Here is a 14310-nt window from a genome sequence, read left to right on the forward strand (position 1 = left end):
CACATGGAGCTGGACCTAAGTGTTATTAGGTCTAAATTTGGAAATGCCCAGCCGCTCTCCTACTGGCAAAAAAGCCTGTAATGGAACATAGTATTGTAAATTGAATATGGTTAATTACTCTTCATGCTATCCCTCCAGTTGCGTGTGCAGAGCGAAAAGGAAAAGCTTGGGAAAGAGGAGGGAAAAAGCATCTGCAGAGGAACTTCAGGGCCCCTCATTACACCCTGCCCCTGGGTATTTTTACGCCTTTTATTTCCCATCTAATGAACTGTTTACATTTTGCAGCTTTCCAGGCGCCACAATAATTTGCGCTTGTATCACTCGTTGCACTGGGCAAAAAGCAAGGGGGAGAGTTGGAGGGCATTGAAATGTGTATATGAATCTCACTTTATTTGATTTTAATTATAATGATTTTTGTTTTTGTAGATGGGGAACTTTTCTATTACATTACAAAGACCATTATTGTATACTGCTTGAAATTTAGGAAAGGTCATTGTTTTATAACTGTTAATACATTTTCTATAAATCGGTGTTTTTAAGATTCTCTTTTTCTTTCTTGTAGGAAAAAATCATCATGTTAATTTTGACGATATATACCCATGCGTGCCCATATACTAGAAAGAAATTGTACACAAAGGAATGATCCTTATATTTGCTGTAATTAAATAAATATCATTTGCTGCTCAGAGGATTATACCGAACTGATTAGCATATCTGATATGAATTGTTATGCATGCATATGTAATTACATTTTGATGGGTAAAGAAGAATAGCTTTTTTTTTTTTGTCTGCTATCCATGTCAACAGAGGTAAAACGTGTGTTTTTGACAGGACACCAGCACCTCCATCGGTGCATTTGACGGGATGCGTAGAGTTTTAAAGGCAGGCCACTTTGCATAAAGTTAAGATGTACCTTTGTACTTTTCTTCTGTGCTTCCGGGAATAGAAGCAAATTCTCACCCAAGATTAAAAAAGTGACAAAAGATAGACCTTTCAAAAGGATTAAAAAAAGCTCCTTTTTTCTTTTCTGAGCAATAAGGTATCTTCTGAAAGCGCTCATTCTTTTTTAGATTACAAAGCCTGATTAGTTGGTTACGTCTTAAGATGCGGAGCTCAGTCTTTACATACTGTAACCAGAATGAGAGAGTTTCAGTGCATTTTTCCTTCTAGAAGATTTTACTATGAAACCGGTGTCTGATATCTGCTTTCCTGACCTCAACAGTGATCCTGTAGTCACCGAGAAATTTTTTGCTGAACATCCTGAACCCTGAACTTATAATCAAAATCTGTTACTGTATGAAGCAGTCAATATTGCACAGCTGTTTATGTTTTACATCAAATGGGAAGGCAGTAATCATTCAGGAATCTGTTGTTCTCCAGAGGGGGAATCCGAAAACTGGAGTGTATACTGTAGGTACAGGGGAAGTAGCGGCAACACTTTCATTTCAATGACGTTTTTCATTCTTTATACTTTCTTTGTTATCTACGCTGCTCTCATTGCAGAAACGCTTCATACATTCATCTGTAACAGACAGCTATTTAGAAATACCAAAAAACCCTGCATATGGTTTGAAGGCGACGTAAGCCTTAACATTCAAATCAATGCTTCTCCCAGGCTTCCTCATCTCAATTACTGGTGAAGTTGTCTTTCCCCCTAAGTTGCAGTGCAGCTCTTTAAGATGAAACTCGACTTAAATGGAATATGTGGGTGTTTTCCTGGCAACTATTGTGTGTGTGTGTGCGCCTTGTGTACAAGTGTTCATGCTGTCTTCAAATTGATGCTTATTGTCTTTCTGGTTTTACTCAAATCTCAAATTCCTGTTTAATGTCCTGACAGCAGCACAGTGACCGCTTACTTACCCCTGAAGGGAGGATGGGGCTCAAATCCTGACATTTAATTGAAATAAAAAGATAAACATTAATTGAATTTTTAGATAATCAAAATATGATCTATATTGACAGTTTTGCAATACACATATACATTTTCTGTAGACATTTCAACAAAGGATGCGTTTCTTAAGTAAGAAAAAAAGCAGTAATTAATGTATTATGTACGTTTTGAGTCACCTATATTTACAATGGAGTGCCATATGAGAGCTGAGATTGCAAAGTGATATGTGTGGTTAAAAAATCACATGTGATCCATGAATCCATCATACTTGTTCTAGATTTCACATGTTTTTTTCTAGATATTTTGAAATTGTAACGATTATTACAAACTTAAAAGTTGATAATTAAGCTAAGTGTTGTATGGTGCAATCACAAAACGATTACAAAAACATCTTAAACAGCACATTTTGACATAGTGCTCCTGTGTAATGGGATTGGGGGAATGTTTTATTTGAGTCAGTGCTGCCGATCTTCTCTTTTCCCCACAGTAGGCGTTCTGTGGTTAGCTAAGGTCCCTGTGGTTGAGTATTGTTTGGGTGCGCTCTTTATCTAATGGGTTTTTGTGGTCTGGGTCAATCAGGCCCTCCGTCTAGTCAGTAATTACTCCAGAGAACTGTGGCCCTCACCATCACGATAATAACAACCAAATCACATCAGCCATGACTTTCCACTCAGTGCTCCAGATTATGAGGAGAGACAAAAAAAAAATCAACTGGCTCAATTGTGATTGGTTCCAAAGTTATTTCAATCAAGGAACTTGATATCATCACTCTTGAGGTTAGAATTGGCTTTTTCAAGTTTGATTTGTGCTTTTCTTATGGAAGGTAACATCAAAGTACTTTGTGCAATAGCTTCTTCAAACTTTTACTGATAATAGAAAGATACTGGAAGAGGATACTGTATTTGAGGAAGAAAATGTCCCCACCAGGTAATTGGTGTTCCTTCACTGATTCTCTTACTTTGTTTTATTTATTTAGAGTCGAGAACTAAGTAAATATTGAAAATAGAAAGAATTCATGTTGAGAAAAAGTGATATTTTCATTCCTATGCTGGTGTTTGTCTTTGATTTTGCCCACCTCCTGCAGCCCACCTAGAAACCCTGTCAAGGCAGGGAGAGAAAGCGAAGGAGGCTTAGTAAACACTTTCTGTGTCTGCTGCTGGTGTGTATTTAGTTTAGAGGGCATGCCAAGAGGCTGTTTTTCCATGGGTCGGGCGTCTGTAAACAAGCGGTACAACGGCAGCCCACTCTTCGACAATCGGAGGTGGCACACTCTGAAGTGTGTATGAAATGTGTGTGTCTGAGTGTTTGTCTTTTTTTTTTCTTTTTTTTGGACATGGCATTCCCTCTTATTCCAGCCTATCTGGAGACAGAGAAAGAGAGAGAGTGAGAGAGGGTTTGTGTGTGTGTGTGTGTGTGTGTGTGTGTGTGTGTGTGTGTGTGTGTGTGTGTGAGAGAGAGAGAGAGAGCGAGAGAGAGAGGCAACCCCAAATCCGATGGGCGCCAATGGGTGATGAATTATTCCCTGTCTGAGTCTCAGCATTGGTGTTATCACAGAGCCTGCCACTGCACTAGGATGACAGCAGTGACAGCCCCCAGAAAAGATTTAGTGCTGACAAGTGATACTTCCTCATAATACATCTCCCTGGCCCTCTCCCCTGTCCCCCTGTTCCACATCCTCTCCATGCACACAAGATGAGGGTTTTTATCCCTCAACTTATATTTGTTTAAGTGGGTAAGGTGGGGGGGCTCTTTGCCACCACTTCTGTGGCACAAGTGCACTAGGTACAGTAGATCACCTTAGTGGGGAGGCATGGGCACGAACCCAGACATACTTGTTTTCAGTACATGTGTTGTAAGGGTACACACACACACACACAAAGACACACTCGCACACATACAGACAACCTGCATGTGTATGACTTGTCACCGAGTTCCATTAGGGGGCTCTCGTGCTTAAGGAATGCCTGTTGTGTTTTTGCATCAACAACAGTACTAAGCCATATTTCCCCACTTGTTTTCTCTTTTTCTCCTCTCTTTCTCCCTTCTTTTCTTCTTTTTGTCCTTCTTCCTCATCCTCCTCCCCCTGCAGAAAAGGTCACGTATTGCCTACAGTGATGAGGTGCGCAACGAGCTCCTGGGGGATGACGCCGGTTCCTCGGAGAGCCAGGTGAGGTGCTAATCAGGGGCCCAGACGACACCAGTGTGGGTGGCTGACTGGCCCCCAGGGTGAGAGGGTGGGCCCCTCATAGGGGCCATCGAGAGCTGAAACCATGGTATTGTCACCAAGTCATGTGGAAGGAACACTGTTTAATGCAAAGCTGGGCTGCCAGTGAGTGGGCTCAGGGCATGGGACCAGTGTCTGGCCAAAGCCAGATTGTTACCCACGCACACATACACGCCTGACACAAACGCACAATCCAACACAAATCTCAATCCGAAATCCCGGGCTCCCCACTCGAACCATCCCACAGCTGTTCTCCAGCCGGGTGTGGACTTAGGCCAATAATAGATCCTCCATCCTCCATCAAGGTCTACATACACACACACACACACACACACAGGCGCACACGCAGAATTGCTAAATCTTGTTCTCTGGTCTTTCTTTAAGCTCCAAGGGTGGCGGCCATGCATAACGCAGATACTCAAACTTAATATGAGTGCAGGTTCTCATCTGTCGACAAGTGATATAAAATAAAAAATCTCTGAAATGTTTTGGTGCAGTACGTCACATTAATGATCTTTTAGCCCCCAAACAGTTTTATTTATTATCAGCCTTTAGCCAATATCAGCCTTTAATCTAAAATCTGAAATTCTGTTCGACTTCTTAATGGTTTTGATTTATTATCTATCAACATAGTCACAATTGGTGTATTGCTTATTTAAAGACAATGAGTAACATTTTGTTTGAATATCAGTGTTCAGCCTGTTGAATTGGAGGGATGTAAACAACAGATAAAGACCACATTAGCAATTTTCATTCATTGCCAATAATGTCTAAAAAAGATTCATTCACAGCAGTAATGAAAGTGGCAATGAAGACAAAAAACAATTACCTAGAATTGTGATCTTAATTGGCCAAAATATGCCACATGTTATTTAAAACGTAAGTTGTTTTGAAGAAATGTAGAACTGCATCAAAACAGTCATACATCAACGGATTCAGAGAACCCAGTTTAACATTTAAGATGCACTTATCTATTGCTTACCTGCACAGCTGCCACTCATTCACAGCCACTCTCAACTATGACCAGCTGTCTTTTGACTAATTATATATTGCCTTTAGAATCGGCTGTCAACTTGGAGGGGTTACTGTGTCTCAAGGCACACATAATCACATGCACTCACATGCAAATAAATACTTTGCATTTACAAAGGTGCACACTGAAAAAAGAAAAAAAGACAAAGATGAATACTCAAATGCATATTTGCCCATTTAGTCCCACAGTGCTTTATGTGAGTATATTTAGATGATTCACAGCTAAGCAAAGCTAAATAAAGTTGCCTGTGTGTGTGTGTTTTTTTTTTTTTTTTTTGAACGTTTTCTTATTACCATTTCAATGATGACCCATGAACCGCACATCTTAGAAACATATGTATCACTAGCCACGATGTGTAATTGAAATGCATATTCCTGGCAAATTAGTGAGACACAAAAGTGACTCTGACATTTTATGCAGAAGTTGGAAGGAGATTTGCTGTCAGAAATGTCACGTTTGCGACTCTGATGAGTTCTATCAGAATCCTGTCAAGGAACAGCTGAAAAAAAAAAAAAAAACGTATCATATTTCGTTTCAAATCTTATTTCCCTTTCATTAAAAATGTATCCAAAAATATTCAAAAGTAATATTTATAAATCTAGAATTCCGACATCTCAAAGAAAATTAGAAAAAAGTAAATGTATCAGTGTAGAATTAATATTATGGAATGATTTGGAATGAACACTTATATTCTAAATTTAGGAAATTGCTGTTTATTGTTGTAATTATTATTTTTAAAATGTATTTTTCTTGACAATAATTATCATATTTGTACGTGAAGAGATTGTATCACTAAATGACAAATAGTAAAATGTTGTGGTTCTTTAATCCATGCATGCACACATGTCTGGAAAAATAGAGATTCTTAATTGTCAATTAAATTATGAAATGTAATCTAACACTACAATCACAAGTTATGTTAAAGGGTATAAAATATATTTACCTTAAAACTTATTTATCTTTGGGAATTTAGTCGAAATATGATGCACTTACAAAACAAAAACTCTAAGCTATAGTAAGTCACATATTCCTTTTTTGTTGTCAGTCTTTGTTTTATTCTCCCAGTTTCTATTTGGCAAAAAGATCAGCAGGAACGTAAAACATACATTATAATTTATTGAATTGTGAAAAACACAGCAATAATTAGCAATAATAATGTCTCATGTGAAACTTGAAAATGTATGTGGAAACAAAATAAAATGTAATAATGCAGTATATTTATAACGCACATACAAACCCTTAGAAAGAGTTCATGCTGGGGGCAAAAGTAAAGTAAATAGATGATATACGTTTTCCCTTTTTCTCCCAGGTGCAGTATTTACCTCATTTTCATTTTAAAACTTGTGGAGATAATACTTGTCTTGGTCTTGCTGTGAGTGGAGTACTCGGAACTTCAGGGTTTTTTATCTAACGAGACGGCGGTGATAGGAGAGGGGAAAAGATGGTGGGGGCCGGGGCAAGTCGGTCAATTTAATTCCTGACGATCTGAAAGAGGTCAGGATCATTTCATATAGCCCTGGCTGAGCAGATCATTACCAGTCACAAATCTGTTGGTTACATGGCAAGGATTTATAGCTAAGTAAATAGGGAACCGTCAAAAGTTCTGAAAATGGCGTGTTGGCCCTGCGATAATGGCTAAAGGACGATTTAATAGAGTTCGGCATTTATTCGTTATCTGTATGCGGACAGAGACTGAATTGGCACTATCGCTCGTTTTTTTAATAATGTGGTAGGCTACTATTGCACATTTTTTCTTTCTGTTTCCTCTGCCTGCAACACACGCACAAATGTTGGGGCACACACACACACACACACACACACAGTCACCACACACAAAGCAGCAAATGCACACACATTTTTTACACACGAACACTATACGGAATAGTTTCGATTTCAGTCACAGCAGAAGGCTTGGCCACAAGAGATTGTGCTGGTTTGAGCCGGCATGGACCAGATTTTACAGGCTACAAAGGAAGCAGATTACCACTTGTATCGAATTCCGTATTGGATAAAAAAAATCTTTTGTTTGAAAAAAAATTGCTGATTATCATAACAGAAAAATTGCAGCAGTGCAATTTTGAATACTGGCTGGCATCACAAAAACACAAGGAAAGGCGCTCATGCAGGAGTAATTATAACATTTACAATATTCTGTATTTACTGCTCTATATCTCTTGAGCAACGCGAGCATCGTTGGCTGTACTAAAGAATGGATGCCAAAGAAAAATAAGGCTAAAGAGGAAGAAACAAGAAACACAGCTCAACATGTCTCCCGTATAGTTTTAACAAATCCTCCACGAGGACTTGCAATCAGTCAGGCAGCACAAATGAGCTAGAACAAGTTTTGTTTGGTACCCATTGACTGATGGCAGAGCTGGGGTGAGAGATCCCAGGATTTGCTGGGGTTTTTTCAAGCCTCAAATAACCACATCCACAGTGTAGTTTTAAACTTTGGCCTCTTCAATAATGCATTCTTAGTGGGGAGTTGTCGCTTAAGTTAGAAAAGACAGTTTCCACTCTTATGTGCGTCTTGATGCTGCCGACATTTTCAAGGAAAAGAGCTCTTCAGAAAAACATGCAATTATACTTGTTTACCTCCCCACATTACAGATATTGACAATATTTTTTATATTTGCAATAATGCAGTGAACTGTTGAAAGTATATTTTTTGATTGTTGGAAAAAACACAGTGACACAGGAACTATTTTTATAATGCTTCTAAAATTACAGGGGGAAGTGCTGTGACAAATGCAAGATTGGAAAGTGTGAAGAACCTGGTATTTTTGTTTGTGTTTAATGTAGTATAGATTCCTCCTTCATTTATTTATCATTGTAAGACAAATTTCTTAGAGTGGGTTAACTTGTGGTGTAATATAAATAGAGGTAAATATATGCAGTACACTTGTTGTTTAGGATTTCAGTATAAAAAGTGCGAATTCTAAATATTTATAAGAGCTGGTAGAAGGAGCTGATGCTTCATTATCTCTTCTTCATCACTTATTTTCAATTAATCAAACATGAAGATGTCATTTTTCATCTTAAAGTTAGCAATTGAGTTTGTAGTGTAAGATGTGAAAAATCTCTGCTTGTATGATACAAAATAATACAGACAAAACTCTGAATAAACAACAAAGTAATAGTGGCCCTGAGCCTCCCTTAAGATCTGCTAATCTTTAATGTTGGCCATGAAAAAGAAAACCTAACACCTCTAAAAGGTTCGCAAATCAAGAAATGTGCACTTCCCCTTTTTTCAGCCAAACGTGTTGCTTTCCCACGATGTGCCCCAGCCCTTCTCTTCCCTTCTCTACAGCCCTCACTCAAGAACAGACCAAGGAAATAACCTTGTTAATTGTGATTAAGTATAATTGATGGAAAATGAGATTGTTTCCCTTCCTCAAATGGATCCAAAGTTTTCCAGGACAGGGAATAGGAATAGCATTTCTTATTTACATCACTTTAAATCTGTTATTCTCTTTCATCAAAAATGTATTGCTATGCTAAGATTCATTTTTCATGATCTGTTGCTGTCCCAATAATAAGCTGTACCATATGTATATACAGATGTAGCCTCACATGGCTTTCTGTACATAATCTAAACAGCACGTACCTTTTTACTGAGATGCATAAGCTACATGAAATATTGACAGCATATCAGCATTGATAAACAGCGGTACAAATGGAGTGGCTCAGCATTTCTCCAACTTGGTTCCAAAGGGCACACATTTCTTTTTATCCTTTTCCAGAGAATTCAGCAAAATGACAGATACAAAATATTTTCCTCAACATTTAAAACTCTAACAGTGCAGACTATATTTTACTCATGTTTCCTTCTCTCTTGCTATAGCAGCTTTTGTGATGTGACTTCCTTGATAATGTTAGCTGATATTGCAAGTGGTGCGATCCATTCCCTCCTTTTTGTTTAATGTGACAGCACCAGGACTTGATCTTTGTTTGTTCAAAAAAGTCAGCCCGAGCGGCGTGTTTAGCTTCGTTTAATGTTTTTGTCTTGTGATTTCCAAATGCTAAACATGCAAACAGAAAAATCGTCAAGGTTAATTCTGTATCAAGCCACATGACTGATCTTCTTCCTGCCATGTTTCTGCTTTTTTTTAATTCTCCTTCACTCTCTCTATCTTTCTCTCTTTTGCTCTCATGATGCAGTTGATAAAGTTACGTGAAGAGGTAAGTGCTTCTCTGCTCTAACAATTTAAATTCTGCTTTCCCACTAAAATTTCAATTTGCCCTCTTCTCTCTCATAGAAAATTAAATTTCGTTCATTTGGACACATTTTTTTCCATGGCTGATTGAACAGCTTACAGGCCAAGCCGAAGGTAATTTATTCACTGAAGACCAGTTCCTCCCATTTCCCCTACCTTAAATATCAGAAAGTAAAGATAAGATATTATGTCTGATATGCCTTTTTGAAGATAAATATTGGGGAATGAAGCAAGGCTCAGAGTAGCTTGGTTATTGGGCTCCTCACAGTTCAGAATTTGATCAACTTCTCACTTTCAAGAAGGAACTGCTGCTTGTAAGATTTACTCCCTCTTAATTTTCATGAATGGGGCCATATTAGTTACTTTCTGTCCTTTGTCATAAGTCGGATTGAGGTTATCATTAGTGATTTGTGTTTAGGCTACGCGTGATGACCGACTGTAAGGTAGACATTGTTTTGTCGTTCACCACTGCATCAACATCACCACCATTGTCAAAGATTACTGAACTCAACTCATGACATTTTTATGTATTTCATGGGTTATACTATATAATGTACAGTGTAAGCTACCATGCACACTATGCAATATGATGTGCTGTCTCAAGTGTTATTGTTGGTGCTCACTTTTATTGTTGGAAATCAGCTCAAACAAACAACTGTCAAGAAACAGTTCTTACAACTGTCAGGTACTGTACATTTATTGCTGCCCTATACATCATCATGTTAGTTAATGAAAACATGCTGCACAACTCTTCCCCAGTACACCAATTTATGAACATGCAAAACATTTTATTCTGGTTTGGCATATAAAGTTAACTACAATACATTGCCATCAGAAGAATCATAGCTTTTTACTTAGCTGATTAGCTTACCTAACTAGGAATGCTACCATATTGTTTTGTGAATTTATTGCTACCATGTACGAAACTAAGCTATTTGGTATTAATGATTGTTTCACTATTCCTATAACTTTTCACAGAAGTTTCTTGTGTCCACCTCTATTAGCAACAGTTGGCTTTACTGTCTTCACTATTACTTTATCTCTTTTAGGTGGCAAATAAAATGTTGGAGTAAAATTGTGGCTCCATCCACTTTTATGTCATTGTACTATCTGTGTTAGCTCTAATTCTAATACAGATACTCTAATTGAGTTGCTCCACTCCTAATTAAATACAAATGGACTTTGTAAATGTATCTTTCAAATATGATATTGCGTTGCCATGACAAACTATCCATTTATCGAGATTCGTTTATGACTGAAACTTCTACTCCAAACATCATTTAGTCATGAAGTCATGAGGCAAGCATGATAATTCAAATCATCAGTTGAAAAAATCCTGTGATTTATTAAGTTAGATGCAAAAGCAGCATGTAAACTTGCATAAAACACAAACAGCCCTTTATATTTTAAACTTCAGCGTTTGGTTTTTGAACGTCCAGCAATATTGCCAATATTAGCTCAAATGCTATCATATTTTAAGCGTAATGTCAGTTTTTGATAACACTGGACTGCTCAGTAAATATCAAATACACACTTTACAACCATAGATCAGATTTTAGAGAAAGTTTATTTACCTCCAATTGACTCAGATTTTCAGAATCTTCCGATTTTGTAGTTAACATTACATGCTTTGAAGCATAACTGAGGTACTTACAATATGTTGTTAAATGTGCCTTTGAGTGAAGCTTTGTTCAAGAGGGCTTCTGCTGAAGCAGAGTAATTCAATTCCTATCAAAGCCTCACCATTCACACCTATCCATAATTTAGAATGGCAACCTGGCCCAGATGCCATGTTATCACACGTTTCTTTTATTTAGCTGTACTTTTGTTTCCTCCTCTTCTTCTCACATTTCTGTACATTTCCTCTTGGCCTGAGGTTCAGAAGACATCATGAGTTACCTCACCTGTCTACCTCTTTTGGAATGGCCAGATCTATGTAATCAGGTTTGATTCTGCGCCCTCTTCGCCACTGCACTTCTCCATTGCAGTCTTTTACCCCTCTGCTCTTCCTGCATTTGAATCAAAGGCTGGTACAGCTTATACACACTTAAGCCTTGCTTTTAAAAAAACTATACTTTTTTTCTTCAGCTGAAAAACATGTTTAAATATTTAGCACCCATATTCACAGCTGTTTGACACTTGTAATTCCTCGTCTTACAAGTCCCAAACAAACGGCACAGAAGATCACACAGTCAGTCTGAATCACAGCTGTCATCATTATTCACTTTGACTCTCCCCCACCCTTATTGAAATAATAAGGAAATCATCTGAACTTTGGAAAATGGTGATAGTAACCGTCTGTGTTTGATATTGAAAAAAGGCAGGAGAGCGAAAGAAGAGGGGAGAGATTTCTTTTGAGCTACAGCTGCATTGTTCTGGGGCTCCCTGTTAATAACTTACAACTGAAGAGTGTTTCTTGACGCAAAAAAGCACAACAAAAAAACACCATTTTCGTGGTTCCTAAGAAGATCTTTGTTCAAAATGTAGGTGTCAGATGAAAAGGCATACATGCATAGGCAGAAATGATGGTGGTGGTGGTGGAGGGTGCATCAGTGCACTCAGAGATGCACAATATTTATCATATATTGTATTTAAATCCCTGCTAGAAGGCTCCATGAGACGATAGGACGTGATTTTGATGAGATCCTTAGTTTAATGGCAGATCTGAATGCAAGCCAGCATTTGAGCTTGAATAGATGTTAGGGTATGTGTATCTTCGCTTTATTCTGAAGGTTTCACGATGGTTATATCAGAACCACAGGGGTCAAGCCTTGATATGGGACGTTGTAGCACGGTAGGGGTTGGCAGCCACTTTACATTTCCTTCGACAAAAATGCTGACAAGGATGTCTTGGATTTTGCTTGCTAACTGCAGAATAAAACCGTAGCTGAGCACTTCGATACATTCACATTTTTGTGGTTGTTGTGTGAAATTCAAATATTGGAACAAAATTGCTTTTCAATCACCTCATTTTAGAATAAGTTTGTTGACGCCATCTCCCTACCAGCCTCGACTGTGACTGCGTCGTCTAGGATGTTTTGTTTTAATTGTACATGTTCCTTTTCATTATTTTCCATGGTATCATCTTGTGTCTGTGGCTGGATTGTTTCATTATTAGGGCCATCACAGTGTGCCATTACTGGATTCTTAGTGGCTGAACTCTCACCCTTTCCTTCAGGTTCTGTCACCGTCAAACTCAGGGCGCATTATTCTAATGATCACACACACATATACAGCGCCACTGCCACCACTACCCCCCAGCACCCCCCTCCCAACTCGCACACCCACCCACACTCTCCCTCCCCTCCCCCCGGCCGTAAAAGAAGACAGAACGAGGGAGAGGAGAGAGAGAGGGAGGGAGAGAGAGAGAGAGAGTGAGAGAAATTCAGGAGGAGAAAGCTTTGAAGTGGCTTTCCATCGCAGTGAGTCTACCGGCCGTCTCCCCGAGACGTGTCACCTTTGCCGAGAGGGAATAGGAAAATCACGTTTCGAATGGTAATGATAACATACTAATCACTTGAGTTCTTTGAAGAACCCAGGGAGTGTGCTACTCTGTCAGTATCCCTGGCTGCCTCATGCTCCCAGGCACACACAGACACTGCAGCCATGGTCTAGGTGTATTAGCTTAAGTATTGCATGTCAATACATCCCCTCTGATCCATAGGGGCTCATTATAGCCCAAGCTTGGTATCCATTTTCTCCCACGTACACACTGCCACCATCTTTGCTGGTGCCACTACCACTTCCACACCCATGTAACCCCTCCCTGAAACCCCCTACCACACCCTTCGCCAAAAACACACCACACCTTGCATTCTGTCCCACTCACCATCTCCTGATCGCTTTCCTCCTACCAGCAGCCCATTTTACCACCCATCCACCCACCCATTCTCCCATCCCTCCATCCTCCCCCTGCCCTCCCTTTAACTATTAAAAAGTATCTCTGCAATTTTAAATGACATCTGTCAGCGGCACGAAGAAAAAGGAAGCGAGGGAGAGAAAAGAGTTCAGAGGGAGTTTTCTCCTCCCTGCTCTTCTCCCATCCCTCTTATTGTCAAACTTTGAAAAGTGTGTCGTTGGCTTTTTTTTTTTTTTTCTTCCACGTTTTTCATTTCCTCTGAGTGATTAGCTGGTACACATTTTGACAGCCTAACCAAAACTAGAGATTTCACTTCTCCCCCTGTCCTCTTCGCTCATATGATGGGCATAAACCCTTGTCAGAGAGGCGGATGTCATTCGTCAGGTTGTTTTTGAGTGTCAAATATGTTACATCTGATCAGTTTCTTAACATAGCATATTAGAAAGGCCATCAAAACCAACAACATTCGAGTAAACATTTAAATCTTCCATGTTTATGCTCTTTTATGATCCCTACTGAATGCAGTTTAGATTTAATGAAAGCTTGGTCTTAGTTTGGACTTCCACATAAAGGGTGTCTGTACAGTGGGCATGCATATATACATATATATATGCTGTATATGTTGTTTGAAGCTGTGTTTGTACGTTAGACAGGTGGTTGAAACTGCACTGAACTAACATAGACAACGATAGACTTTACAGAAATTACACCATGCCTCTGCACAATGGTATTGACTAGTAAGGAAAACTTATATAGACAACAAACAAAACTTGATTAAGGCATCACGCCAAACAAAGTCAAACACAAGAGTTTTTTGATGAGAGACATAGCTCAGTAGATCTTTGAAATCATTTTGAAAACACATACACAAGGTCACAGTCATGGTTTCCCTTGGACAGTTACAGGTCAACTGTACAATCCTCTCTGAAGAAAATCTTACATGACTGTCCAAAACATAGACACATGATTAAGAAGTGGAGTGGAACCTCCATGGGAAAACGTTGGTAAAAAAATGCCATTATCTAATATTGTCATTTTGAGGCCATTATCGCAACCACAACCAAAGCAAGTGAGATCAGACATTAC

General features: G+C 38.9%; 1 protein-coding gene across 2 annotated transcripts in view; it reads left to right on the forward strand.

The window, feature by feature from the left end:
• The window catches only part of vti1a (vesicle transport through interaction with t-SNAREs 1A), a 114492-nt gene that overhangs the window by 18627 nt on the left and 81555 nt on the right, over positions 1–14310 (forward strand). For both annotated transcript variants that reach the window (XM_070851614.1, XM_070851612.1), the window contains exon 4: positions 3981–4058. In XM_070851614.1, coding sequence (XP_070707715.1) covers positions 3981–4058 — 78 coding nt within the window. The remainder of the gene's footprint in view (positions 1–3980; positions 4059–14310) is intronic.

The sequence above is a fragment of the Pempheris klunzingeri genome, chromosome 20 (genome assembly GCF_042242105.1).
Source record: "Pempheris klunzingeri isolate RE-2024b chromosome 20, fPemKlu1.hap1, whole genome shotgun sequence".
NCBI lineage: Eukaryota > Metazoa > Chordata > Actinopteri > Acropomatiformes > Pempheridae > Pempheris > Pempheris klunzingeri.